At 42.0% G+C, this 26,292-nt stretch overlaps 1 protein-coding gene across 1 annotated transcript; it reads left to right on the top strand.

The window, feature by feature from the left end:
* Positions 1 to 1,931: 1,931 nt before the first annotated feature.
* On the top strand, positions 1,932 to 25,877 carry si:ch211-225h24.2 (uncharacterized protein LOC564539 homolog). Its single transcript, XM_065026310.1, has 4 exons — positions 1,932 to 2,293; positions 12,423 to 12,476; positions 22,285 to 22,400; positions 23,604 to 25,877. The coding sequence occupies exons 1-4, from the start codon at positions 2,207 to 2,209 to the stop codon at positions 24,031 to 24,033; spliced, it is 687 nt and encodes a 228-aa protein (XP_064882382.1). The 5' UTR covers positions 1,932 to 2,206; the 3' UTR covers positions 24,034 to 25,877.
* The last annotated feature ends 415 nt before the right edge of the window (positions 25,878 to 26,292 follow it).

Genomic DNA, 26,292 nt, shown 5'->3' with positions numbered 1-26,292 from the left:
TCATTATTATTAGTGTTGTGGGAGAGAGCTATAATTAACCACACACACACACACACGCACGCAGGTACACACACACACACACGCAGGCACACACACGCACACGCAGGCACACACACACACACGCACACGCGCACGCACGCACGCACGCACGCACACACACACACACACACACACACACACACACACACACACACACACACAGTACAGGGGTCTTCCCAGTGGATGGAGTGAGAGTAGGCCATTGAGTGCAGATCATGGTGTGATTGGTAGTTTGGGTGGGGTGTGAGAACTCTGACCTTTGACAAAGTCGTCATTGTCTATGGACAGAGACGATTAAACAATTACCCTACTGTCTGATGACGATTATGGACACTTGTTCTACAAGTGGCCAGTTGGGTCATGTCCAAGGGAAACACTAAACCCTCATTTACATATGTATACAACTCCTGGAAATGTTTATTTGTGGCAACTTGCTCTTATTGTGATCCACAGTGATAGGTCAATAAAAATGATCTACCTCATTTAATAGGTCACTCTTGTTGTGGACACACCACTTTGTAGGTGAGGCACTGACCTTAATGATTGGACATTAAACCTCACTTACAGTACAACACATCACCAGCTTGCCATACAGAACTCACAAAAGTGGGGATGTCGTCAGAGCTAAGGCATTGACCAAGCGCATGAGCTATTTGTTCCTAATCTAGGGCTAGGGGGGTTAAAATTAGTGTCAGAGGTTAAGATTGCATGTATGGTTTGAAAGCACTTCCATTAATCCACGCACGCATGACCAGATAACGACATCTCTCTACACCACTTTCAGGGAATTTCTCAACCTACACAGTACCTCTTTCTGTAAAGACCAAACAACATCCAGAAAGTTGCTTCCATAATGTACACAAGTGATCAAAAATGGAATTGCTTTAGATGTGAATTCCACATGCTCAACCATCACAGATCCCTAGTAGAATGTGTCATCAAAGGAACAACATACATTGTTTAGAGGTACATCTAAAAGAGGATGCAGAAACTCTGAAACCCTAATTGTTATAGTTATTCAACAATCTTACAATCCTAATTGATTTAGCTGTGAAGTTGCAGCGATAGAAATGTATCCAGATCCTGAGGATCAGGTGAACAGTGTTAGCAAGGCTATTTTAGGGACCAGTCAGCAGCATAATGTGTAATTTGTTCCCGAGGCCTCAGGCTTTCTTTATTCAGAGAGGAGGGAGGACTGGAAGGAAGGAGAGGGAAGGGGGGGGGGGGGGAGAAGCAGGAGCCCAGTTTTTTGCCCACTCTGTTAAACCACAAGGCTAACTTTAATCAGAGCTGCCTGGTCCAATTGTTTTTCTGAGTTACATATAGGCTGTTATGCTGAGTCATGAAATCACATTGCTTTTGTTGGTTTATTTGCATTTCCTTACATCTATTGATCTTCCAATAGGGATGATTGTGATGCAACCTGCACCCCCACCACTACCCCTGATAACACAGAACATAATCTCTGAGATGATGAGAAGTATTTGCATATTACATTTACATTCAAATTACTTCAAGAGATGATAGGGCATAGTCCACTGAGTTGGAAAACATTGTGTGCTGTCTTGACACCTCATTTGTTCAACTAGGCCTATGGGCTACTAAACCAAGCCACAATGCCCAATTCATTTCCAAATCAGTCCTAAAGCTCCCAAATCATTACGTGAATGCATATAATGGTTGGTTGGTTTGAATCTAAATATAAGGTTTCAGAAGCACTGCCATACTAGATTTCTACAAATCCTAGTTTTTACTTTAGAAAAAGTTCCAACACTTCTGCCTAATCTCAGCCCAGTGACTTCAAAGGTGGAAAATACAACACTCCTCAAAGTACCATGGCAACCATAAAACGGGACTCATGTGGGGGGATATGGGAGGAGCGACGTGGGAGGAGATCCAGGTGGTGGTCGAGATTCCGCAAACAGACATAGGCTACATCAAATAGGCCTACACCAAAACGTCTTTGAACTGGAATTTGGCGCTGCATAAAGTCGCTTGCCTAAAAAGCCTTTTTCATGGAAAGGCTCCAAGATCTGTTGTAGTAACCACAGCGGTGGTGCTTACTTGCGATCTCTCGAGAAACGGAGAAAAAAAGTTTGACAGAACGAACTCTTCGCTGCGTTTTGATGTGCGCGCGTCCAGATTGATTAAAGAGAAATTTGGAAAGATGTTCAAGAAAAGCAAAAGCAAAGTGTTGGTGGACTATGTGTCGGAGGAGGACGAAATATCCTGGCATCATCAACACACTTACAAGGTAAGGAGAGCAGCCGCGCAGCTGGCACAAATAAAGTAGAGGGATTATAGCGCACATAGGATGCAGGGGTTCACGTAGCTGTTTTAGCCGGTGTTTTCGTTTCGTGTACTTATGATCAACAGTTAGATCTGAGGCCTGGTCCAAATCATTTGTCCCTGAAACACACATAGAGCACAGCCCTAAATATTTTATTTGTTATCGTAATAGTAACTAGGTTATATCATATGTTATACTAAATTTTTTAATTTGGCTCTATACTCTAGAATTTTGGATTTGAGATCAAACGTTTTATGAGGCGATAGTAAAGCATGTCACCTTTAGAGGGTATATTCTCGTACATATCTGTTTTACCGTTTATAAAAAAATGCACTTTATGTATGTAGTCCCCCTATTTGAAGGTGTCGAAAGAGTATTACATTTAGTCGAAAGTGTAGTATTTGGTCCCATATTCCCAGCACGCAATGACTACATCAAGCTTGTGATTGACTCTAGATAGTTTGTTTTGGTTGTGTTCAGTATTATTTTGTGCCCAATAGAAATGAAGGGCAAATAATGTTGGCCTATTGTGTCATTTTGGAGTCACTTTTATTGTAAATAAGAATATAATATGTTTCTGAAATGTTCTATGTTAATGTGGATCAGTAGAGGCTCCTCAGAGGAGGAAGGGAAGGATCATCCTACTCAGTGAATTCCAGAAAAAGAAAAATTAGGATAGCTAGTGTCTTCAATACAACACCTAGGAGGTTGATGGTTCTCAATCCCTTCAATAGACTTACATAGTAATTATGATGACTTCTGGAGGACGTCCTCCAACCTATCAGAGTTTTTGCAGCATGAACTGTCACTGAAAGCATACGCTACAGCTAGCTAGCATTGCAGTGCATACGTCTGGTTGAGTAGTTGACTCAAAGAGAGAGAAAGACAATAGTTGAACAGTTTTGAACAAATTAATTCTGTCTCAGTCAAATCATTTCATAATTTCAAATCATTTCATGATCATTGTAGAAAGCTAGAATAATGGCTCGATGCAACAAAACGGCTACCAAGCAAAGAAATACATTTCTTCACAAATGAAGGAGAAGCAGCAGAGAGGGAGAGCTAGCTATATTTTGTTGTATTTTTTCTCCTTCTTAGTTCACCTTTCACTTACTTAGGTAGTGAATGCAGATAATTTAGCCTACTCAACAACCTCAAACAGAGAGGAATGCAAGCAAAGTGAAATGGTGAGAGAAGGAGAAGGAATTATACAACGAGCAAAGTGATGATGACTGCGATGAAAGTGAATTGTGTGTGCTGGTGATTCCGCCGATTCTGTTGCAAAACTATTCTTAAACGTGGTTACAGATGATGATTATGTATTATAATGAATTAATTGTGAATAATGATGTGAGAAAGTTATAGAAGCATAAATAGCATACCCCCCCCAAAAGAATATATGAAAATATGTTGCCTCATAAAAAAACATTTTATCGCAAAATGCTGGAGTAAAGAGCCAAATAAAAAGTTTGAGCTTCACTGTCCAAATAAATACGTAAGGGGAGTGTGGATTTCAATACACTTTAGTAATATATGCAACCCTTAAGGTCATCACTGAAGCTGTCCAATTGCGCAACATGTTTTATTGAAGCATACTGTAAATTATGGTGCATTGTGTGGAAATGACTGTATTTTGAATGGTGCTGTAATTCCACCCCACAGAATATAGTACTGTACCGTATCTTTGGAGCACCGAAAACCTTTTGACCGCTACTGGGTGCGTGGTATTGTTGTTTCTAGCTTATTACCATATTTTGAGGTGTGCCTTGTTAGAGTCTATATTTGTTGCACCCTTATGAGAGAATAATGTACCAATTTAGCTCCTATGTGGTTATAGTGCCCCATGAAATGTAAAATGTATAGGGGATAGATTGGAGTGGCAGCAAGTCTTAAATGGTTGAACATTTTAACATTTTGTCATTGTGGTCTGTTTGGTCCTGTAGTCGCTGCCAGTTTAGAAGCCTTTGTTAAGGCCTATAATAGTGCAAGAAGCAGTGCGGCGTGGCAGGGTCCTGTTTCGGAGGGCGCATGGCTCTCGACCTTCGTCTCGCTCTCTCTCGCTATATCTCTCTCTCTCTCTCCCCCGTAGAGGAGTTGCAGCGATGGGACAAGACTGTAACTACCGATTGGACCAACCCCCTGTAATTACATTAAAATACTGTGAAATGCAAACAACTCATTCATTCATTCCTCCATTAATTCATCAATTCGTTCTGATTAAGTATAATACAGTACATTTTACGATATTGTACTGTGTGTCATTACACTGTACTTGCTTTGATACAGTATTTACAGTACCAGTCAAATGTTTGGAGGATAGTGATGCAGTCCTGCATCAGATGACTTGGCCTCCACAATCACCCAACCTAAACCCAATTAAGATGATCTTGGTTGACTTGGACCGCAGAGTGAAGGAAAAGCAGCCAACAAGTGCTCAGCATATGTGGGAACTCCTTCAAGACTGTTGGAAAAACATTCCAGGTGAAGCTGGTTGAGAAAATGCCAAGAGTGCAAAATATAAATTATATTTGGATTTCTTTAACTCTTTTTTTAGTTACTACATGATTCCATATGTGTTATTTCATAGTTTTGATGTCATCACTATTATTCTACAATGTAGAAAATAGTAAAAATATAGAAAACCCCTTGAATGAGTACGTGTGTCCAAACTTTTGACGGGTATTGTACTTCAAAGTAAAAGATCAACTGTCTTGATGTTCACCTGTTAAATGTAGGCTATAAACCACGCTGCCTATTGGATCACATACAACAAAAATTGAAGTACACAGCCTATCTATTACATATGCCCAATTAAAAGAGAGATGCGCATGGTAATTTGATGTATGGCTACTTCAGGAATATGAACACATCACGAACAGAAAAGGTGAGGAATATATTCTGCAATGGTTATAAAAAATAAATAGGAAATAGATTTTTATGTCTAATTATTTAGATTCCAAAAGTAAAGCACTTGATTTTCACTCGTCTTCATTAACGGCAAACCCTTGAATGCGTAGGTGTGTCCAAACTTTTGACTGATACTGTATGTATGCTAGTATGTAGCCTACTGTAATTTTGATTTGTTGTTAGTAGCCTAAACAATGTTTCAGTATTCGCGGGAAGTCCAGCATATTTAGGTTGGGGGAAAAGTCGATGCAAAACATTGTTGAATTAACAAGTCCACAACTATTTGCCGTTGTTTTCTCTTTCTGTCACAGTCCTTTGCCAGATACAGTGTAAATATTCTGCCAATAAAGTAAATAGACTGGTAGCTTATGTCAAATATGTGACAGTATGTGTAGGCGACAGTATTTCTGTGCGATAGGAGTGCGACATCAGTGCCTATTTAATCTGAGCCAATACCAAGGCAGGACATAGAAACCCAATAATCTATTGATAAACTAAATATTGAGCAACAATTCGTCCTTTGCATTGAAGTGTGGGCTGTAGCCTATTTTTAAATTGTTTCCAATATACTACATTTCCAAAAGTTAGTGGATTCATCTATTTGAGCCACACCCGTTACTGACAGGTGTATCAAATCGAGCCCTTTTATGGTTACTACATGATTCCATATGTGTTATTTCATAGATTTGATGTCTTCACTATTAGTCTACAACGTAGAAAATAGTAAAAAAAGAATGAAAAACCCTTGAATGAGTAGGTGTATCCACCCTTTTGACTGGTAACAGTAGGTGTACTGTAATATGAAATACAGAATTTTACTCGCCGCCGTGCTGCCAGTAAGATACTGTCAAATGCATGGCAACCCCTTTACAGTGTAGCCTGTTGATTGAACATGAAAATGTGTTCAAGTGACATCATGCAATATCTGTCAAGCATGTCCTTCCAGCACAAAGAAATTCATCTCAGTCCTTTTCATAATCCTTTTTAACTATTGATATAGTTCCTTGACATTAATTACATGGAGTTTAATTGTAGCCTACACTAGCTTCAATATCATTGTACAGGTGTCGATCTTAATTTGAGCCAGTGGATTATAATTAATGGACATTTCTGTAGGGGTTGCTACATTTTATGTAATGGAAAATCATGTCTGAAATGTCGAAGTGGTAATTACAAACTTCAGAAGCCCTTTTAAACCTCAAATACACTACACATTTTTATATTTCCTGCTTTGTAGGAAAGTTCTCCTGCAACAGGGGTATCAAAATAAGATCCTACATCTGTACACCGGCATGGAAAGTGTTCTAGGGGTCAAATTTGAAGCTATGGAGTCAGCCCTCTGTTATGGAAAACAACGGATAAGAACAGATAAGCTGATCCTCACACACAAAAATAAAATAGCACATCAGCTGCTCAGTTAAGATCCCCTTAACAAAACTGCCACACACACGCGCGCGCTCACGCTCACGCAGACACACTCTGCTCCCTTCTAGCCTATTTACCAGCTGAGTACCAGCAGCATTTGTGGGGCCTAAGAGGTCCTTCTTCTACCCCCATATTTGCCCAAGCAGCTGGCCTCTGTCAGGCTGCTGGGGACAGCGAGAGAGCCCCAGATAGGAGAGAACACATACTTTCTCACACACATACATACACACACTCGGGGCCTATTATGGTGAGGATGAGGCCAATACTGCACTGTTCCGTTTGCTTCCGTTTAAGAAACGTTTTTCAACAGAATCTCCGGAATGAGTACACCCTTGATCACGCTTAAATAGAGTTAACCTTCATAGCAGTTACGTTGTATTCCTTCTCTTCACTTTGCTTGTGGAATACAATGCACAACATATCAGTTGTATCTAACCAGGCGAAAAAAGACTTTCCAAGCCAAACCGCTACACACAGCCTAGATCATTGTCACCATTAAAGTAACGTCATAGTCAGCATAGATAATATAACTAAAGCATTAGTAAGCCCGCTACAATCATGCAGCAATGTTTGTGTACAGTCAGTAAGCAGTTACACCCACGGGCCTCGGTGGCAATAAATTAGTAATACTTAAAGCTCAGCTTGACTTGGAAGAGTTCCAGTGTTGTGTTGGAAAGTCATAGCCAGCTAACTAACATAGTATCCCTATGTTTGAGCAGGGTGTTTCAGTAGGCTAAGTAAGTGAAAACAATTATGAAATCTCGCTCTCTTTATTTCTCTCTTGATTCTTCTTCATTTTTGAATAAATGAATTTGTTCAAAACTGTTCAACTCTTGTCTTTCTCTCTCTTTGAGTCAACTACTCACCCCATTGTATACACTGCAGTGCTAGCTAGCTGTAGTTTATTCTTCCAGTACTAGATTAATTCTCTGATCCTTTGGGTGGACAACATGTCAGTTCATGCTGAAAGAGCTCTGATAGGCTGGAGAAAGTCCTCCGGAAATGGTCATAATTACTGTGTGAGTCTATGGAAGGGGGTGAGAACCAAGAGCCTCCTAGGTTTTGTATAGAAGTTAATGTACCAAGAGGAGGACGGAAGCTAGCTGTCCTCTGGCTACACCATGGTGCTACCCTACAGAGTGCTGCTGAGACTACTGTAGACCTTCATTGCAAATAGTGTTTCCATCAGTTATTTGGTGACGTGATTATATTTAGTATAGTTTTATCTAAAAAGGATAACTTTTTTAATGTTTTAAAATCAAAATTTGTATGAAATTCACTGAGGAGGATGGTTCTCCCATTCTTCCTCCGAGGAGCCTCCACTGAGGTACACTATCTGAAGGCTTATCTTTAGAGGGCATTTCTGCTTTCTCAAAACAGTGTCCAAGCTTTCTAACCATCAGGGGCATATTTACACTACTTGTTCTAACATCAATCTCAGTGTTCTCTAATGTGGGATTGATCGTGTGGAGAGAAACGGTTGGCCAACACTCTCACATGAGTCTGTTAAATATTGTAAATCACCAAAGGAAAATCGTTGCCCCTGCCTTATTGGGTGGTCCCTGATGCTGCCCTGGGAAAGTCTATATGTGGAGGTTACCCATAAGAACTGATTCAGGGTTAGTTTTATGTTATCATTCCAGATGGTGAATATTATGAGTAAAACTGATCCCAGTCCAGGTTTAGTTATAACCTATCCCTGGGGCCTGGGAAAGTAATCAGAGAGGTCTCCTCATGAAGCCATGCATGGCATTAAAGTGCATCCAAGGTCAGAGGTCTAATCATAAAATGTTCTTACAGAAGCTTTCTCCCCTCGTATCAGGGAAAAATGGATACCAGAACAAGGTCTGACAGGAGAGTCTCTGAATGTTCTGTTCTTTATTTTCTCTGAGAAGAGGTTTTTTCCTTCCTTCAGTTTAGGTCCCTGGGCAAAACAGGTTCTATTGGGAGAGGGCCAGGTGGCAGATCTGCCTCACCCAGAGAGAGGAAGGGAGGGAAGGGCAGATGGAGGGAGGGAGAGCGTGAGAGATGCACTCAGTAAGAGACAGAAAGAAGGTAGAGAGAACAGAGGTAGAGAGAAAGGAGTTAGAGAAAAAGTGGGAGAGGCATTAAAGAAGGGGAGACAACTATTTGTAGACAGGGAGAGAGTGTTTAGGGGGTAAGGAGGAGAGAGAATAGATTGGAAGTTAATATCTTCTTTCTCCACCGTGCTCTAGGGCTCCGGGGCCATGCTACAGCTTGCTTTCCCTCCACTCTCCTCGCAACAAGATCCTCCTAGTCCTGACTGTCTCTGTGATGTTACCGTGGGAGGAAGGTTCACCGGAGTGAGAGAGGAGGGGGAGGGGGTAGTGTTTGCAGGGCACTGATGGTATAAACTATCATACTGCTTTAATACTACTGTAATACCACTGTAATACTGCTCCCCGTGAAGCAGGATTACCAGATTTTGAATCTAAATACTGACTTCAGAGGACTTCACCTCTACTCATTTAATCATGAACGGTGGAGGAAAATAAAGGAGAGGAGAGCTAATCCTGCTGTTGAGGATCAAACACTGCCTCTGCCCCGTAGGCCCCAATTATACAACTGTAATAATCATGCCTTGATACAAAAAAAAAAATAATAATCTTTGTCATATTGCAGTAATGTGTTCCCTATTGCAATATGATGTTGATTATTTTAGTGAAGTGAGGATTGTAAGAGCATTTATCTTGAATGATGCCTCTAAATCATTACAGGTGACTTTCTGAACTTGCAGTGCTAAAATCAGTTGTATGTGTCTTCGCCTGGATATCGGGCTTTCATCAAACAACTCAGTGCCAAAAATGGAAGCTTCAAACACCTAAAGAGATAGAGACAGAGACACAGAGCGAGGGAGATGCAGATAGATAGAGATTAAAGCCCTGAGGACGGCAACCAACCTCTCTCTGCCGCTCTCCTGTTGTTGGGACATTTTTACTGAATCACAGCATTCTCCTTCTATTTCTCCCTCTTCTGCTCTTTTCCTCTATCTCTCACCCGAACTCTCCCCCCACTCTCCTCTCTCACTCAATCTCTCCCCCTCTCTCTCCCTCTTTCTCTCTCTCTCTCCCTCTCTGTCATCTTTCTACGTCTCACTCTCTTTCTTCTGTCCCCCCCTCTCTCCCCCTCTCTGTCTCCCTGTCATCGTTCTCGTCTCACTCTCTTTCTTCTGCCCACCCCCCTCTCCCCCCTCTCTGTCTCCCTGTCATCTTTCTACGTCTCACTCTCTTTCTTCTGTCCACCCTCTCTCTCCCCCTCTCTGTCTCCCTGTCATCTTTCTACATCTCACTCTCTTTCTTCTGTCCCCCTCTCTCCCCCTCTCTGTCTCCCTGTCATCTTTCTACATCTCACTCTCTTTCTTCTGTCCCCCCTCTCTGTCTCCCTGTCATCTTTCTACATCTCACTCTCCTTCTTCTGCCCCCTCTCCCTCCCTGTCATCTTTCTACATCTCACTCTCTTTCTTCTGTCCCCCCTCTCTCCCCCTCTCTGTCTCCCTGTCATCTTTCTACGTCTCACTCTCTTTCTTCTGTCCCCCTCTCTCTCTCCCTCTCTGTCATCGTTCTACGTCTCACTCTCTTTCTTCTGTCCCCCCTCTCTCCCCCTCTCTGTCTCCCTGTCATCTTTCTACGTCTCACTCTCTTTCTTCTGTCCCCCTTTCTCTCCCCCCTCTCTGTCTCCCTGTCATCTTTCTACATCTCACTCTCTTTCTTCTGCCCCCTCTCTCCCCCTCTCTGTCTCCCTGTCATCTTTCTACATCTCACTCTCTTTCTTCTGTCCCCCCCCTCTCTCTCCCTCTCTGTCTCCCTGTCATCTTTCTACATCTCACTCTCTTTCTTCTGCCTCTCCCCCTCTCTGTCTCCCTGTCATCTTTCTACATCTCACTCTCTTTCTTCTGTCCCCCCCTCTCCCCCTCTCTGTCTCCCTGTCATCTTTCTACATCTCACTCTCTTTCTTCTGTCCCCCCTCCCCCCCTCTCTGTCATCTTTCTACATCTCACTCTCCTTCTTCTGTCCCCCTCTCCCTCCCTGTCTCCCTGTCATCTTTCTACATTTCACTCTCTTTCTTCTGTCCCCCCTCTCTCCCCCTCTCTGTCTCCCTGTCATCTTTCTACATCTCACTCTCTTTCTTCTGTCCCCCTCTCTCCCCCTCTCTGTCTCCCTGTCATCTTTCTACATCTCACTCTCTTTCTTCTGTCCCCCTCTCTCCCCCTCTCTGTCTCCCTGTCATCTTTCTACGTCTCACTCTCTTTCTTCTGTCCCCCCTCTCTCTCTCCCTCTCTGTCATCTTTCTACATCTCACTCTCTTTCTTCTGCCCCCCTCTCTCCCCCTCTCTGTCTCCCTGTCATCTTTCTACGTCTCACTCTCTTTCTTCTGTCCCCCTCTCTCTCCCCCTCTCTGTCTCCCTGTCATCTTTCTACATCTCACTCTCTTTCTTCTGTCCCCTCTCTCTCCCCCTCTCTGTCTCCCTGTCATCTTTCTACATCTCACTCTCTTTCTTCTGTCCCCCTCTCTCTCCCCCTCTCTGTCTCCCTGTCATCTTTCTACGTCTCACTCTCTTTCTTCTGTCCCCCTCTCTCTCCCCCTCTCTCTCCCTCTTTCTCTCTCTCTCTCCCTCTCTGTCATCTTTCTACGTCTCACTCTCTTTCTTCTGTCCCCCCCTCTCCCCCTCTCTGTCTCCCTGTCATCTTTCTACGTCTCACTCTCTTTCTTCTGTCCCCCCCTCTCTCCCCCTCTCTGTCTCCCTGTCATCTTTCTACATCTCACTCTCTTTCTTCTGCCCCCCCTCTCCCCTCTCTGTCTCCCTGTCATCTTTCTACATCACACTCTCTTTTTCTTCCTCTGTCTCCCTCCTCTCCCCTCCCCCTCTCTCTGTCCATCTACCTCTCATCATTCTCTCCCCTCCTCTCCCTCTCTTCTCTGTCTGTGTGTCGTTAATGCTTTCTGCATCCATAAATAGTAGTAATTAGACTGGGCCTGTTGTGACTGTGTTGTCTTTGATCTGTTGAGGTGGTTGTGTCCCAGAAGGCTCTGCCCTGACACGTCAAACCACGGCCTCACTCCCACCCCACTGCCAAACCCAATCATTTACCTTACACACAGTCAGCTGTCCTCAGGGGCAGCCATGTAAAACCAAAAAATATTTTATCAACAAGATTTACAATGCAACTTTATAATGCAACATTCACACTCAATCAATATAAATGACTATTATCAATCACCATATGTATTTTTAAGTCCAGACTGATACATGTTATAGAGCAGAACAGAAGACCCCTATTTGTCGTCTTTATCCTCTCCTGTGTCACTTCCCCTAGGTGGTCTCTCTGTTCTCTGAGTAAAGGGAGAGATCTGAGGCCTTCCTCTCCCCCCCAAGGCAGTGTTGATGTTACTGTTCCATAAATACCTCTGCCTTACAGGAAGGCCTGCACACACTGCTCTAGACTCAGCTCCGGTGTGTGTCTATGAACACGTCTACAACAGTGTGTGTGTGTGGGGGGGGGGTGTAGGAGTTGTACAAACTCTGAGATGTAGTTTGTGGCTGTCAGCCTCAGGGACCAGAGTAATAGGGTATGCTGAGTATGATGTTCCACTCAGTGTACTATGTGTATGTTATATCTCTTTAGTTAACTCTCTGTGTGTGTGTGTGTGTGTGTGTGTGTGTGTGTGTGTGTGTGTGTGTGTGTGTGTGTGTGTGTGTGTGTGCCTCTGGTTACTGACCCTGCTGTTTGTTGCTTTTCAGGATAAGGACCCAGAGGGGGAGGACGAAGAAGAGGCAGCGAGCCCTGTATCCAAGGTAAACAGCCCAATCCCTCCAAACACCAAAACTGTTTAGTTATTCCATCTCAAACCCACACACCTCCAGTATCTAGCCCTAGACCCTCTGTGTGTCAACCTCAACCCCTTTTCATTCCTACTTTCCTATATCCCTCCCCCTTATCTTCACATCATTCCCACAACCCCACTCCACCCTTCACTCCAAACCCTTCTTGCTCAAACCTTATTCTTACTCACTCTACCTTCACGTGTACACCCCCCTACATATATATTTTGGACAGTGAATCTAAATCTATATTTCATCATTTTGGATTTGAGATCAAATGTTTTACATGAGGCAATCGTACAGAATGTCAGCTTTTAATTGATGGTATTTTCATATATGTTTTACCGTTTTAGAATTAATTGTATCTAGTCCCCCCATTTGAAGGTATGATCCCCCCCATTTGAAGGTATGATCCCCCCATTTGAAGGTATGATCCCCCATTTGAAGGTATGATCCCCCATTTGAAGGTATGATCCCCCCATTTGAAGGTATGATCCCCCATTTGAAGGTATGATCCCCCCATTTGAAGGTATGATCCCCCATTTGAAGGTATGATCCCCCCATTTGAAGCTATGATCCCCAATTTGAAGGTATGATCCCCCATTTGAAGGTATGATCCCCCATTTGAAGGTATGATCCCCCATTTGAATGTATGAACCCCCATTTGAAGGTATGATCCCCCATTTGAAGGACACATGCACTTATAGTGTATTACATTTAGTCAAAAGTTTAGTATTTGGTCCCATATTCCGAGCATTCAATGACTACATCAAGCTTGTGACTCTACAAACTTGTTGGATGCATTTGCAGTTTGTTTTGATTGTGTTTTGGGTTATGTTGTGCCTAATAGAAATGAATGGTCACTAATGCATTGTGTCATTTTTGAGTCGCTTTTATTGTAAATAAGAATATAATACAGTATGTTTCTGAACACTTCTACATTCATGTGGATTCTACCATGATTTCGGATAATCATGAATGAATCGTGAATAATGATGAGTGAGAAAGTTAGTGTCATAAATACCATACCTTCAAGACATGCTAACCTAATCACGATTCATTCATGATTATCCGTAATCATGGTAGAATCCACATGAATGTAGAAGTGTTCAGAAACATAATAGAACAGAATAGCATTCTCTGAGTTGTCATGTTAGGCCCTGATCTGGTTATGCTATATGGTAGTGGGCTACACTAGTTCATTTAGCAGACAAGATTTGGTTAGAATTCAGAGACATTATTTTATATTATTTTATAGTATGAAGAATACAATTGAACATAACTGAATAAAATAGAAAGTATATTTTCTCCAAACGATATGAGGGAGTGCGCACATGCGACTATTCTGTGTTGAGAGGTTAACAAAGAAACAGGTCCTCCTATATGCTTCATTTAGAGTAATTTATGCAACTTATTTGTGATGCAACGTTGGGCTATTTGTTTAGATTTTTAATACATGCTAAGGCTGCATTATACGACACTAATTTGAAAAAAATTGCATGAAAGGCGATGAGCTCTGCTTTGTTCTTTGCACAGGCTGCACACACTTCATCAGTCTCTCATTCACAATTGGATAAGCTCTTGATAAAGCCTATGTCAATGTACTATCCCCCATAGTACAAAACTTAACCTATTCTATTCTGTGCGATAAATAAATATTCCAAACATAGTCTAGGACAGTTGTGGGATGCGATATAGATCCCAAATTAATACAACCACTAGCATCAAAAAAACATTTTTAAGCAATGAGGCTGACGCAACAGATCAGAACGTTTAGCTTAACATGTTGATAAACTGTTAGGCTATTTCTTCACATTATAAGCGCAGCAATACGCACACAGCATGTGTTGCTACGCTTGTAATGTGATGGATGCCAGATAGACTCTTCACCTGTTGTAAAGTGGATTAATGTGCTTAATTTTGCAAAGTTATTTGGCCACTTTAGTTGATATACACACCTTATGGGCTCGGCTACATGAGGTATGTGACTATGATTTGAAAAAGTTGCAAAAAAAGGCATGCACTGTTTCTTACTGAACACAAACTGGGCATGATTCACAAATGATAATATATCATTCACAAGTGATAGGCGAATATTGTCACCCATTAGACTGTTCTTGATTTAATCTTGTCTTTACATTTACTAAATAACATACTGTATGTGTGAAATTTGTTTTGATATAGAATTAACCATTATCATGCCACTGTCTCGAAACAGGAGTGGGGACAAAATACATGTTATTTATGCACATAAATCCCGTGGTTAATTCTTATGCCAGCCAGGTAGGCTGAAGTCCTGTTTTAAAGAGAATCAATGTGCTTAATATTAGGAAAGTTGAGAAGTAAATATTGTAAGCCTAGCCTATAGAAAGCTGATGGGATCCTCCTCTTTTTAATAGAGGCCATCACTGTTTTCTCACGCAATTACATAGCCTATAGAAATGTTGTGCAACATGAGCTCATGGGCTCTCATGAAGTGTTTGATTAGATTTTTGATTACATTTGCATTGATGTCAGAGTGATTAGAGGGAAAATAGAGTGCTGAGTACCAGGCAGTTAGCAAGTTTAGTAGGATACTAATGACCATCAGCAGCATCAGAGCTTAATTACCATGACTAAACGGTCACATGGAATTTGACTGCCGTCATGACTCGTGACTGCCGGCGTGGCGGTAATATGGTCATCGTAACAGCCCTAGTTGTAGCTTCACTGTCCAAATAAATACGTAGGAGTGTATGTACACATCATACCCTTGTATCAAACCCCCTCAACCCCCATCCACTGGCCAGATATTATGACACAGTGGATATCCATCCACCTCCACCTTCAACCCTCATCATCCCTCAGCCCAGCCCTTAGTGTCTCTGCTCTGTTTCTCAGCCCAGGTCACCTTCATATCTGTTTCTGGTGATGTTATTAGATCTGTGTGTGTGTGTTTGGTGTGTTTTTGTGTCTTAGCTTTTGTTATCTGTTTGTTGTGGTACGATAAACAGGTGTCCGTTGTGGTTTCTGTCAACAAAAGTTTGTTGCTCTCCCCTACTGTGTGTGTATGTGTGTGTGTGTGTGTGTGTGTGTGTGTGTGTGTGTGTGTGTGTGTGTGTGTGTGTGTGTGTGTGTGTGTGTGTGTGTGTGTGTGTGTGTGTGTGTGTGATCTCATGGGGTATTTCATAACCTGTTTTGATGAGATTCTGCTGGAATGTGTACAATTTGCTAAACCACCATACTTCCATGTGGTGTTTGTGCGTAGATACCCCAGGAGCTGTGCTAACTGTTACTGTAACTGTTCAGTGGACAAGACGTGGTGGTATTTCATAACCTGCTTGTAAGTGAGGATGGGGGACGGCTGGGTTGGTACGAGGGGGAAGGAAGCCGAACATTCTTTCGAGGAGTCAGGATTTGGTGGGGAGTAATCGGTGTGAAACAAAGCAAAGCTGAAAATAGCAAGAATTGTCCGGATAGAAAGCCATGATTAGAATCGCCAAAAGCATGGGTCAGTTTTATGCTTAGACAGAGTTATACGCTTCAGCATAATGCCTTCATTACTTTGTATGATAAAAAAAACATATTAAATTGTAGAACTTGATGTATACCCATTTGATCATGCAGACTGCAGTAATACCAAGGTATGGATGAAAGAAATTCTTTCCAATAAGACGTCCATTGTTCTGTGTGGCATGGAGGGAAAAGTTGCCATCTCACACACAGAGAGCTTAGTGATGTGAATAGCCTGCTTGAGGTGAATAGCCTGCTTGCTGGGCTGCATGGAGATTACACTGGGCTGTGGCTGCTATGCTGGCTTTGGTGTCCTGGAGGTGAAGGTTAAGGAGATCGCTGAGTAGCTTACTGTATACTATGGTACACACGCGCACACACACACACAGCTGCATACCTGGGTCAGGGTCAAAGCTTTGGCGTCACTGCTGGTCTCAGTGTTGCTGCATGGATTTGGAGTGTAGTAAACCTGATCCACAGTTTACACCAGACAACACAGGGAGAGACGACACCAATAAATAAGAGAACAGCCTTGGGGGGAGAAGGAGAGAGAGAGATGGTATGGGATTAAATTTACATTGATTAGGATCCCCATTAGCCAACGCCAATGACGACAGCTAGTCTTACTTGGGTCCGACACATAATGAAAAAGACATTACAGACAAAATACTTTACAATTTACATACATTTAAAAACATGAACATCTGGTATGTGTGTGTGTGCATTTATCAGTTACAATACTGTACTGTACACATACAGTGCATTCAGAAATACTTTTTTCACATTTTGTTACTTTACAGTCTTATTCTAAAATAGATTGAATACATTTTTTCCCTCATCAATCTAAACACAATACCCCATAATGACAAAGCGAAAATGTATTAAAATTTTTTTTTAAACATAAATACTTTATTTATTATTTATAGTACCAGTCAAAAGTCAAAAGTTTACTCATTCAAGGGTTTTTCTTTATTTTTTATTATTTTCTGCATTGTAAAAAATCAGTGAAGACATCAAAACTATGAAATAACACATATGGAATCATGTAGTAACCAAAAAAGTGTTAAACAAATCAAAATATATTTTAGATTTTAGATTCTTCAAAGTGCTTGAGTACTTTAAATGAAATTATGGGCAGAAAGACAAATTCAACTCCATCTTTCATCGAATCAGATGGCTTAAATATCACATTTACATAAGTATTCAGACCCTCTACTTTGTTGAAGCACCTTTGGCAGCGATTATAGCCTTGAGTCTTCTTGGCACACCTGTATTTGGGGAGTTTCTCCCATTCTTCTCTGCAGACCCTCTCAAGCAGACCCTCTTTGTCAGGTTTGATGGGAAGCATTGCTACACAGCTATTTTCAGGTCTCTCCAGAGATGTTAGATCGGGTTGAAGTCCGGGCTCTGGCTGGGCCACTCAAGGAGATTCAGAGACTTTTCCCGACGCTACTCCTGCGTTGTCTTGGCTGTGTGCTTAGGGTTGTTGTCCTGTTGGAAGGATGAATCTTATCCCCAGTCCGAGGTCCTGAGTGCTCTGGAGCAGGTTTTCATCAAGTATCTCTCTGTACTTTGCTCCGTTCATCTTTACATTTACATTTACATTCCCTCGAACCTGACTTGTCTCCCAGTCCCTGCCACTGATAAACATCCCCACAGCATGATGCTGCCAACACCATGCATGACGCTTGGCATTCAGGCCAAAGAGTTCAATCTTGGATTCATCAGACCAGAAAATCTTGTTTCTCATGGTCTGAGAGTCCTTTAGGTGCTTTTTGGCAAACTCCAAGCGCACTGTCACGTACCTCTGTCACGGCTTCCGTCTGGCCACTACCATAAAGGCCTGATTGGTGGAGTGCAGCAGAGATGGTTGTTCTTCTGAAAGGTTCTTCCTTCTCCACAGAGGAATTTTGGAGCTCTGTCAGAGTGACATCAGGTTCTTGGTCACCTCCCTGACCAAGGCCCTTCTCCCCCGATTGCTCAGTTTGGCCAGGCTGCCAACTCTAGGAAGAGTCTTGGTAGTTCTACACATTTTCCATTTAAGAATGATGGAGGTCACTTTGTTCTTGGGGACCTTCAATGCTGCATACATTTTTTGGTACCCTTCCCCAGATCTCTGCCTCGACACAATCCTGTCTCGGAGCTCTACAGACAATTCCTTCGACCTCATGGCTTGGTTTTGCTCTGACATGCACAGTCAACTGTGGGACCTTATGTAGACAGGTGTGTGCCTTTCCAGATCATGTCCAATCAATTGAATTTACCATAGGTGGACTCCAATCAAGTTGTAGAAACATCTCAAGGATGATCAACGGAAACAGGAGGCACCTGAGCTAATTTTTGATTCTACTAGCAAAGGGTCTGAATATTTATGTAAATACGTTTTTTCAGTTTTAAATTTTTTATAAATCTGCAAAAAATAAATTAACCTGTTTTTGCTTTGATATTATGGGGTATTGTGTGTAGATTGATGCTTTAAAAAAAAATCTGTTTTAGAATAAGGCTGTAACGTAACAAAATGTGGAAAAAGTCAAGGGGTCTGAATACTTTCCGAATGCACTGTAGCTTACGGTTTTCTTGTAATATATGTTTAATTAGTGTAACCGGTGTACCCCCACAATCATTTTTGGGCTAACTTTCCCCCATGGAAATCAAATTAGCATAATACAAAAAATCCCCATAAAAATCTGTCAGTTTAAACTAGAGATATCGCTTTTTTTCATTGGATGAGTCTCAATGGACCACATCCACAGGATGTCGCACTTCCGCATCTGCGGTGAAAAGTAACAGAGCGGTGTTTGTCAGACCATGTTATTCAGTGCATTTCTATGGGCTAATAGCAGTAAGGCCAAAAATATACACCACCGTTCAAAAGTTTGTGGTCACTTAGAAATGTCCTTGTTTTTGAAAGATAAGCACATTTTTGGTCCGTTAAAATAACATGAAATTGATCAGAAATACAGTGTAGACATTGTTAATGTTGTAAATGACTATTGTAGCTGGAAACGGCTGATATCTACATAGGCGTACAGAGGCCCATTATCAGCAACCATCACTCCTGTGTTCCAATGGCACGTTGTTTTAGCTAATCCAAGTTTATCATTTTAAAAAGTGAATTGATCATTAGAAAACCCTTTTGCAATTATGTTAGCACAGTTGAAAACTGTTGTTCTGATTAAAGAAGCAATACAACTGGCTTTCTTTAGACTAGTTGAGTATCTGGAGCATCAGCATTTGAGGGTTTGATTACAAGCTAAAAATGGCCAGAAACAAATAACTTTCTTCTGAAACTTGTCAGTCTATTCTTGTTCTGAGAAATTAAGGCTATCCCATGCGAGAAATTGCCAAGAAACTGAAGATCTCGTACAACGCTGTGTACTACTCCCTTCACAGAACAACGCAAACTGGCCCTAACCAGAATAGAAAGAGGAGTGGGTGGCCCCGGTGCACAACTGAGCAAGAAAACAAATACATTAGAGTGTCTAGTTTGAGAAACAGACACCTCACAAGTCCTCAAATGGCAGCTTCATTAAATAGTACCCACAAAACACCAGTCTCAACGTCAACAGTGAAGAGGCGACTCCGGGATGCTGGCCTTCTAGGCAGAGTTCCTCTGTCCAGTGTCTGTGTTCTTTTGCCCATCTTAATCGTTTCTTTTTATTGGACAACCTGAGATATAGCTTTTTCTTTGCAACTCTGCCCAGAAGGCCAGAACCCCAGAGTCGCCTCTTCACTGTTGACGTTAATACTGCTGTTTTGCAGATACTATTGAATGAAGCTGCCAAAAATCAGCCGTTTCCAACTACAATAGTAATTTACAACATTAACAATGTCTACACTGTATTTCTGATCAATTTGATGTTATTTTAATGGACAACAAATGTGCTTTTCTTTAAAAAACAAGGACATTTCTAAGTGACCCCAAAGTTTTGAACAGTAGTGTATATATATATTTTGGATACTTCAAGGGGTCTTAAAATTCTAACTCAAATAGCTAAATGATCCTTGGTGACCATCTTAAAATAATTTCATATAGCTTAGTAGAACCCCTCCCCTGCTTAGACAGGGCTTAGAATCTGACGGATTCACTGATTACCACTCTTTATTGCATGTCATATCATTTTAAAGGGCTGTTTCCCATCTTTCAAAAAATGGATCAAGTTTGAAACGCTCAGAATGTTATGTGGTTCTCAGAATGTAATGTGCTTGCTGGGATGTCTCAACCTCAACCCCTCTCAACCTCAACCCCTCTGGTATGTGGAGGAAAGAAAGAGAGGATGAGAAGTAATCATATCTGATATTTATTAACCCCCCTACTTTATTAGGGTCTTTAGACTGTAAGGTATTTTAATGACACCTTCATCAAACTGTAAATACAACCAATGGCATTCCCCATAGACTTAACAAATCACACAGAGTGTGTATGGGTTTACTGTACAACATGTGTGTGTGTGTGTGTGTGTGTGTGTGTGTGTGTGTGTGTGTGTGTGTGTGTGTGTGTGTGTGTGTGTGTGTGTGTATGTGTGTGTGTGTGTGTGTGTGTGTGTGTGTGTGTGTATGTGTATGTGTGTGTGTGTGTGTGTGTGTATGTGTGTGAAGTGAAGTGAGCAGAGGATATAGTGTGGAGGGGTGCAGCCAACTATGCAGTGTTAGAGGGCTCATGTCTGTGTGTGTGGCATTGTAGAGAGTGTGCCTGTCTGTTGCCTACTCCACAGCAAAGAGGGCAAATAGGACCCTGCCTTTATTAAATGGAGGTCTCTGGGTTCAACGATCTGGGATTAGAAGAGATTTCATGGCCCTTTGTGTTTCTGTTTATATTTTGGTTGGCTTCTTTAGTCTGCAGACCTCTGTTTGTTTGTGTTGTCCTGTGTTCTCTGTCCTGTGTTCCAGAACAACAAGGTCTGAACTGGGGAAAAGGGTGTGTGTGTGTTTTAGTTCCATAGAAACAGCCTCTTACATAGTGGCTTGTTGACAGGTAACCTCAAACGTTACGAGGGTACAGATAATTTAGAGTCCAAATAATACTTCTATTACGAGAATTCTGAATATTTATCAGAAATGCCAGGAATGTACTAATGTGAAAAGAACAGGTCAGATGTGAGTCGGTGTAAACGATATGACCTTGATATTTGACATTGGAATAAAGTGGGACAAGAACAAAAAGAGGGACATGAGCCAACTACTGCTAAAGGGCCAGAATCAGGATGGGCGTTCCCTGTGCGGATAGCAGACCTGCGTTCAAATACTATTTTAAGTATTTCAATTACTTTCACATTTCAATGTAAGTATTTGAACACATTTTCTTTGAAAATACAAGTAGTTGAATAATGGAATGTAGTTGGAAATACATTTGGAAAGTATTGGCATGTATTTGAAAATACTCATACACAGATACAGTTTTCAAATACAAATATTTAAATACTCCATGCACTTGAACCCATGTCTGTTTGGTCCTAAGCGTATTTATAATGTATTTGGAAACATTTGAAAATAGTTTCAAATAGCCTAGATTTATAGGACATTATTTGAAAATACTTCAAATAGAAGTAGTTGAATTCGGCCACATTATTTGAAAATAATAAGGCTGGAATTCCGATGTGACAGATGAGTGGGGGTTAGGTGGGAGGGTATTCCACTGGAATGTACTGACCAGCCAAGCGAGTAGTGACTGCTCTCTCTCTCCTCAGTGCCAGGGCTGGAGCCGAGATGACTGTGCTGTAACTGTTACCCCATTTTACACATAAATGGCCAATACCTGTATTCAATCTCCATTGAATCCATTCATTTGAGTTAATCTCATCACTTAAAAACAGACTGTTCTGGTGGTGGAAGTCAATAGTCATAAAACACCACAGAACTGTTATGGTTATCATTCTAGAGCTTATGAAAAGCTATTTAGGATTTACAGTCCTGTTTACAGTAGAGCCCAACCAATATATCGGTTCACAGATATTGACCTTTAAAGCGCTATATCGGCATCGTCCGATAACTCCACCTATAAATGAAAAGGGGAATCTCATGCTTATCTGAATGTTTGCGGCCATTTTCATGATGTGTCATTGAAATTATGAAATCAACAGTTGAAGCATAGTTATTGGAAAATTGCTATTTTGGATGGCAATTTATGAGAATTCAGTGTGGAAGAAAGACACTTTTTAATTTTGCTGATGTAAACAGTATATTGGCAGATATATTGGTACCGGTAAGTTTTTAATCTGTTTTGGACCCCAAAAAACATATTGGTCAGGCTGTAGTTTACAGTGGTGCTCTGTTTGTTTTGGTCTCCCAGGAGGTGAAAGTGAAGAAAGTCAAGTCCAAGAAGGAGAGGAGGGATAAGAAGATGTTTTCTTCTCAGGATGACGAGCACTTCCTACTGACAGGGGTCACACTGGCCGACCGCAGAGGGTGAGATTGATCATATACTGTACTACCATCATGACATATAACAAAGTGCAGGCAAGTATTTGTATGTCATACTTTTGCTACCTCGCCCCACTATAACTCTTATTTCCCCAACTAGCTACAAGGTGCAATAGGGCTGGCCCCATAGAACATTTAGTTGGGCTCAGAGGGAGAGGTGAGCACTCTGTCTTCCCTCCTTCAGTGAGATGAATGTCCTGTCTCATTTGACCTCTCTGAGAAGGTGAGGCCTACAGTAAGCTCTGCTGGCGCTGCTGCTCTCCCAAAACCACCTAATCCTGGATAGAACCTCCTGAACACAGACATGCAGACAGACATGCAGACAGACAGACAGACATGCAGACAAACATGCAGACAGACATGCAGACAGACAGACAGACAGACAGACAGACAGACAGACAGACAGACAGACAGACAGACAGACAGACAGACAGACAAAGAGAGAGACAGACAAAGAGAGAGAGAGTCAGATAGCGAGACAGACAGTCTGGCTCATGTCAACATCCTGTCTCCACAGGGTGTGGAATGTATGGAGGGTAAATCATCATTCAGTGGCAGAAGTACAATACCTCTGGTATCCCTATACAATGCCCTTCTCAATGGGGAACGCACCACACTCCTACTTTAATGTCCTACCGATGCAGTAGGGGAAGTGAGGGGGAGGGGAAGAAAATATGTCTCTAAAGGAGTAGGTGTAGGGGCTTAGGATGCCCCGTTGTCATGCATACTTCTACTGGATAAGCAGAGCTGTAAATATAAAGTAGGGGTAAAAATGTCTACTTTACCATCCCACACCCTCATGTCCTAGTATCCTGCATGTTCTACACGCTTAGAAAAAAGGGTTCCAAAAGGGTTCTTCGGCTGTCCCAATAAGATAACCTTTTTTGGTTCCAGGTTGAACACTTTTGTCTTCCATGTAGAACCCTCTGTGTAAAGGGTTCTACCTGGAACCAAAAATAGTTCTTCAAAGGGTTCCCCTATGGGGACAGCCAAAGAACCCTTTTAGGTTCTAGATAGCACTTTTTTTCTAATAGTGTGTTTAGGATGTGGGCAGGGGAGTACCCATGCGTACACATACACAACTACATTGGACTTCAAGGAACAATGATACATGTATTGTAGTATGTTCTTACTGCTTTTTGTACTCATAGTTCTCTTCATCCTCCCCTCTCTCTGTCTTTGATCAAGGTCCCACAAGAAGAACAAGGAGGAAGGGAAGGAGAAGAACAAGCCAATCACAGAGAAGGGCCACTGCTTCTGGGACAGCGTCACCATGACGATGAGGCAGATCACGCCCACCAGGAAACTGGACAAGCTGGAGGGCTGGGAGCCGCCGCAGTTGCCCGACCAAACCGAGACACCCACCGAGGAGGCAATGGAGGCTCAGAGTGGGACCAGGGACTCGCCTGTGTCCTTCCCCCAGGCCCTGGGGCTCCCGCTGGGGCTGCCCTCCTGGACAGGTCTGGGTCTAGAGGAAGACTCGTCGCACTACGCCAACCTGTCAGAATCGCGGGATTCCACGGCCGTCAGGTGGACAGCCCGCGCCAAAGGCAAGCTGGCCGGAATCAGGAGGCGGAGCCGAGGGAGTGTTTCGGAGACATGGGAGGGGTTTAAATAAAAGCTTTACCCCTTACCTGCCAGCAATCCCTGCCCCTCACCTCATTCCTCAAATTAAGAGGAGGGAAAAAGACATGCCTGTCTGTCTCTGTGCTGCATAAAGAACTGATTTTGTATTCCTCCATTGACATTCTGAGTGCAGTCCTGACTTTTCCGTACAGCATAGACGAACACAGCCCATATATCCCTGACTGTTCACTCCACAACATAGCAGATGAACTTACAAAGCAGACAAGGTCACTAGAATCTATTATTATTGACTTTGTGTTGAAACTGTGTTTTAATGTTGCAGAGACATTGAGCCTGGGAACACATTATGCTAGGTTTATCTGAGTGGACTGGTTTGGCAAGTGTAGAGAAAAGGGTCACCATCTTAAAAAGGATGTCATAGATAAGAGGTTGGAAAGTAAAAAAGCAAACACATGAAGGCCTTACACTAACTGTGCTATCCACTGGCCTTTGACCATTTTATATTATCAAGCCAAGAGAATGATTTCCAAAGGAGATTTTGTATTGTAACATAGGCATTCATGTTTTATGCTAGAGTGTAGTTTGAGAACAAGACCAACTATGCTACTGTAGGCCTTATTTAATGATACGTTTTCCATGTTGTTTGCCCTCCCTGGCCCTGCAGTAAATGTCTACTGGGAGAGGAATGTGTCAGAAGTCTTAGCTCCTAATAAGCATAGCTAAAAGGCTTAAAATGCTTTGTCCAATAATGTGTAATAAGCCTTCCAGGCTCTGAACCATAAGTGCAAATGTGTGTTAGCGAATATAGGCTGCTGAATCTGGAGTATTGTTAATTAATGATATGATCTAAATGTTGTTACAAGCCCAGCAGATGGCGCTCCGTTGGAGTGTCATGAATACTGTACATTCAAATCTAATGATAAGAAACATTTTCCATGCAATAAGAGGACTGAGCGCCATTTTCTACTTGCAGTCTGTGTGCTGTTTCCCCAATTAGACAAAAAGCCGTGATCTGCCTTTCGCTACAGTATGTGTTGTGGCATGCTTCTCTGCTCACCATATTGGAATAGACTACTACTAGACCAAGCTCACCATGAGGATCAAATAATGTGATGGGCAATCCCAGCATGCATCACTGCTGCACCCCTCCCTGGTTTTGACTAAATGGTTTTCAGCTACGGACAGATTTGACTTTTTGTAGCAGGCTAGGAGAACTCACACAGCAGGTTAGGATAATTAGGTTAAGGTTAGGAAAAGGGTTAGGGTTAGCAAAAATGCAAAAACTCCCGGTACGACTAGAACATACAACTAGAACATACGACTAGAACATACAACTAGAACATACAATTAGAAAATATACCATCTAGTATACCATCTAACCACACCCCTCCCTTCTCATTCATGGCCATAAGAAACATCCTGTATTCCAGTTTTCATGGTTTCCAACAATTTTGCCAGCAGCCGAGGTGCTTTTTGGACTGTGACAAACTAATTCAACAGACATTGTTAACATGAGATCTGCTGTTGTATGTGCCTGTGTAAATGTGTGTTGGTGCTTTAATAGGATAGCAGTGAGTTATTGAAGAATCATTTGAGTTCATTTTCATAGCAAAAACACTGATTGTTTTGTGTGTGATTGCAATTGTATATTTTAATTCCAAACAGAATCAGGCTTTCCACTTGTAGGTGGTTCGACTTGGACAATCCTTTCATTTAAATATGTGCCTTTATTTTCAAATCTACTTAGTCCCTTCTTCCACAGCCACATTTGTGCACATATATGGGTTCCTTGCCACGATGGCTGTTAGAGCTTCTGTATTTACTAAAAAGAAGGGTCCCATTTGTTCAGAAGAATAAAGACCTGCCCTGCCTGGATGGTTTGGATCTGCTTATTTCAACAAGGTGTCGTTGTGTTCACTCCTAGGTAAATGCATGGTCAGATTTACTGTGTCGGACTTCAACAACAGAATAGTTTACAAGGTGGAGAAACATGCAGGAACACTCTCCTTCATACAGCCTAGCCGTTTGCTAGCCAACTAACTTACATTGGCTGTCATGACTGTTTAGGACTCCTGTTATGAATGCTCTATGCATGGCCTTAACCTCAGACGGAGGGTTCATGTGAACATACTCTGCTCGGTCTCCTGTGCCGCTGTGATCTGCATGGGTGTTAAAGCTCTATGTCATATTGTAGTGGATTTTTAAAAGGACAAAGGTCAGATGATTCCCATAGCAACCACAGCCACGAATGCCTTTTTATAATTAGTTCGCTTCCATCACAGGAAATGAA

The sequence above is a fragment of the Oncorhynchus nerka genome, linkage group LG13, assembly GCF_034236695.1.
Source record: "Oncorhynchus nerka isolate Pitt River linkage group LG13, Oner_Uvic_2.0, whole genome shotgun sequence".
NCBI classification, from domain to species: domain Eukaryota; kingdom Metazoa; phylum Chordata; class Actinopteri; order Salmoniformes; family Salmonidae; genus Oncorhynchus; species Oncorhynchus nerka.
Note: the sequence above shows the minus strand (reverse complement) of the source record. Positions and strands in the feature narration are given on the sequence as shown.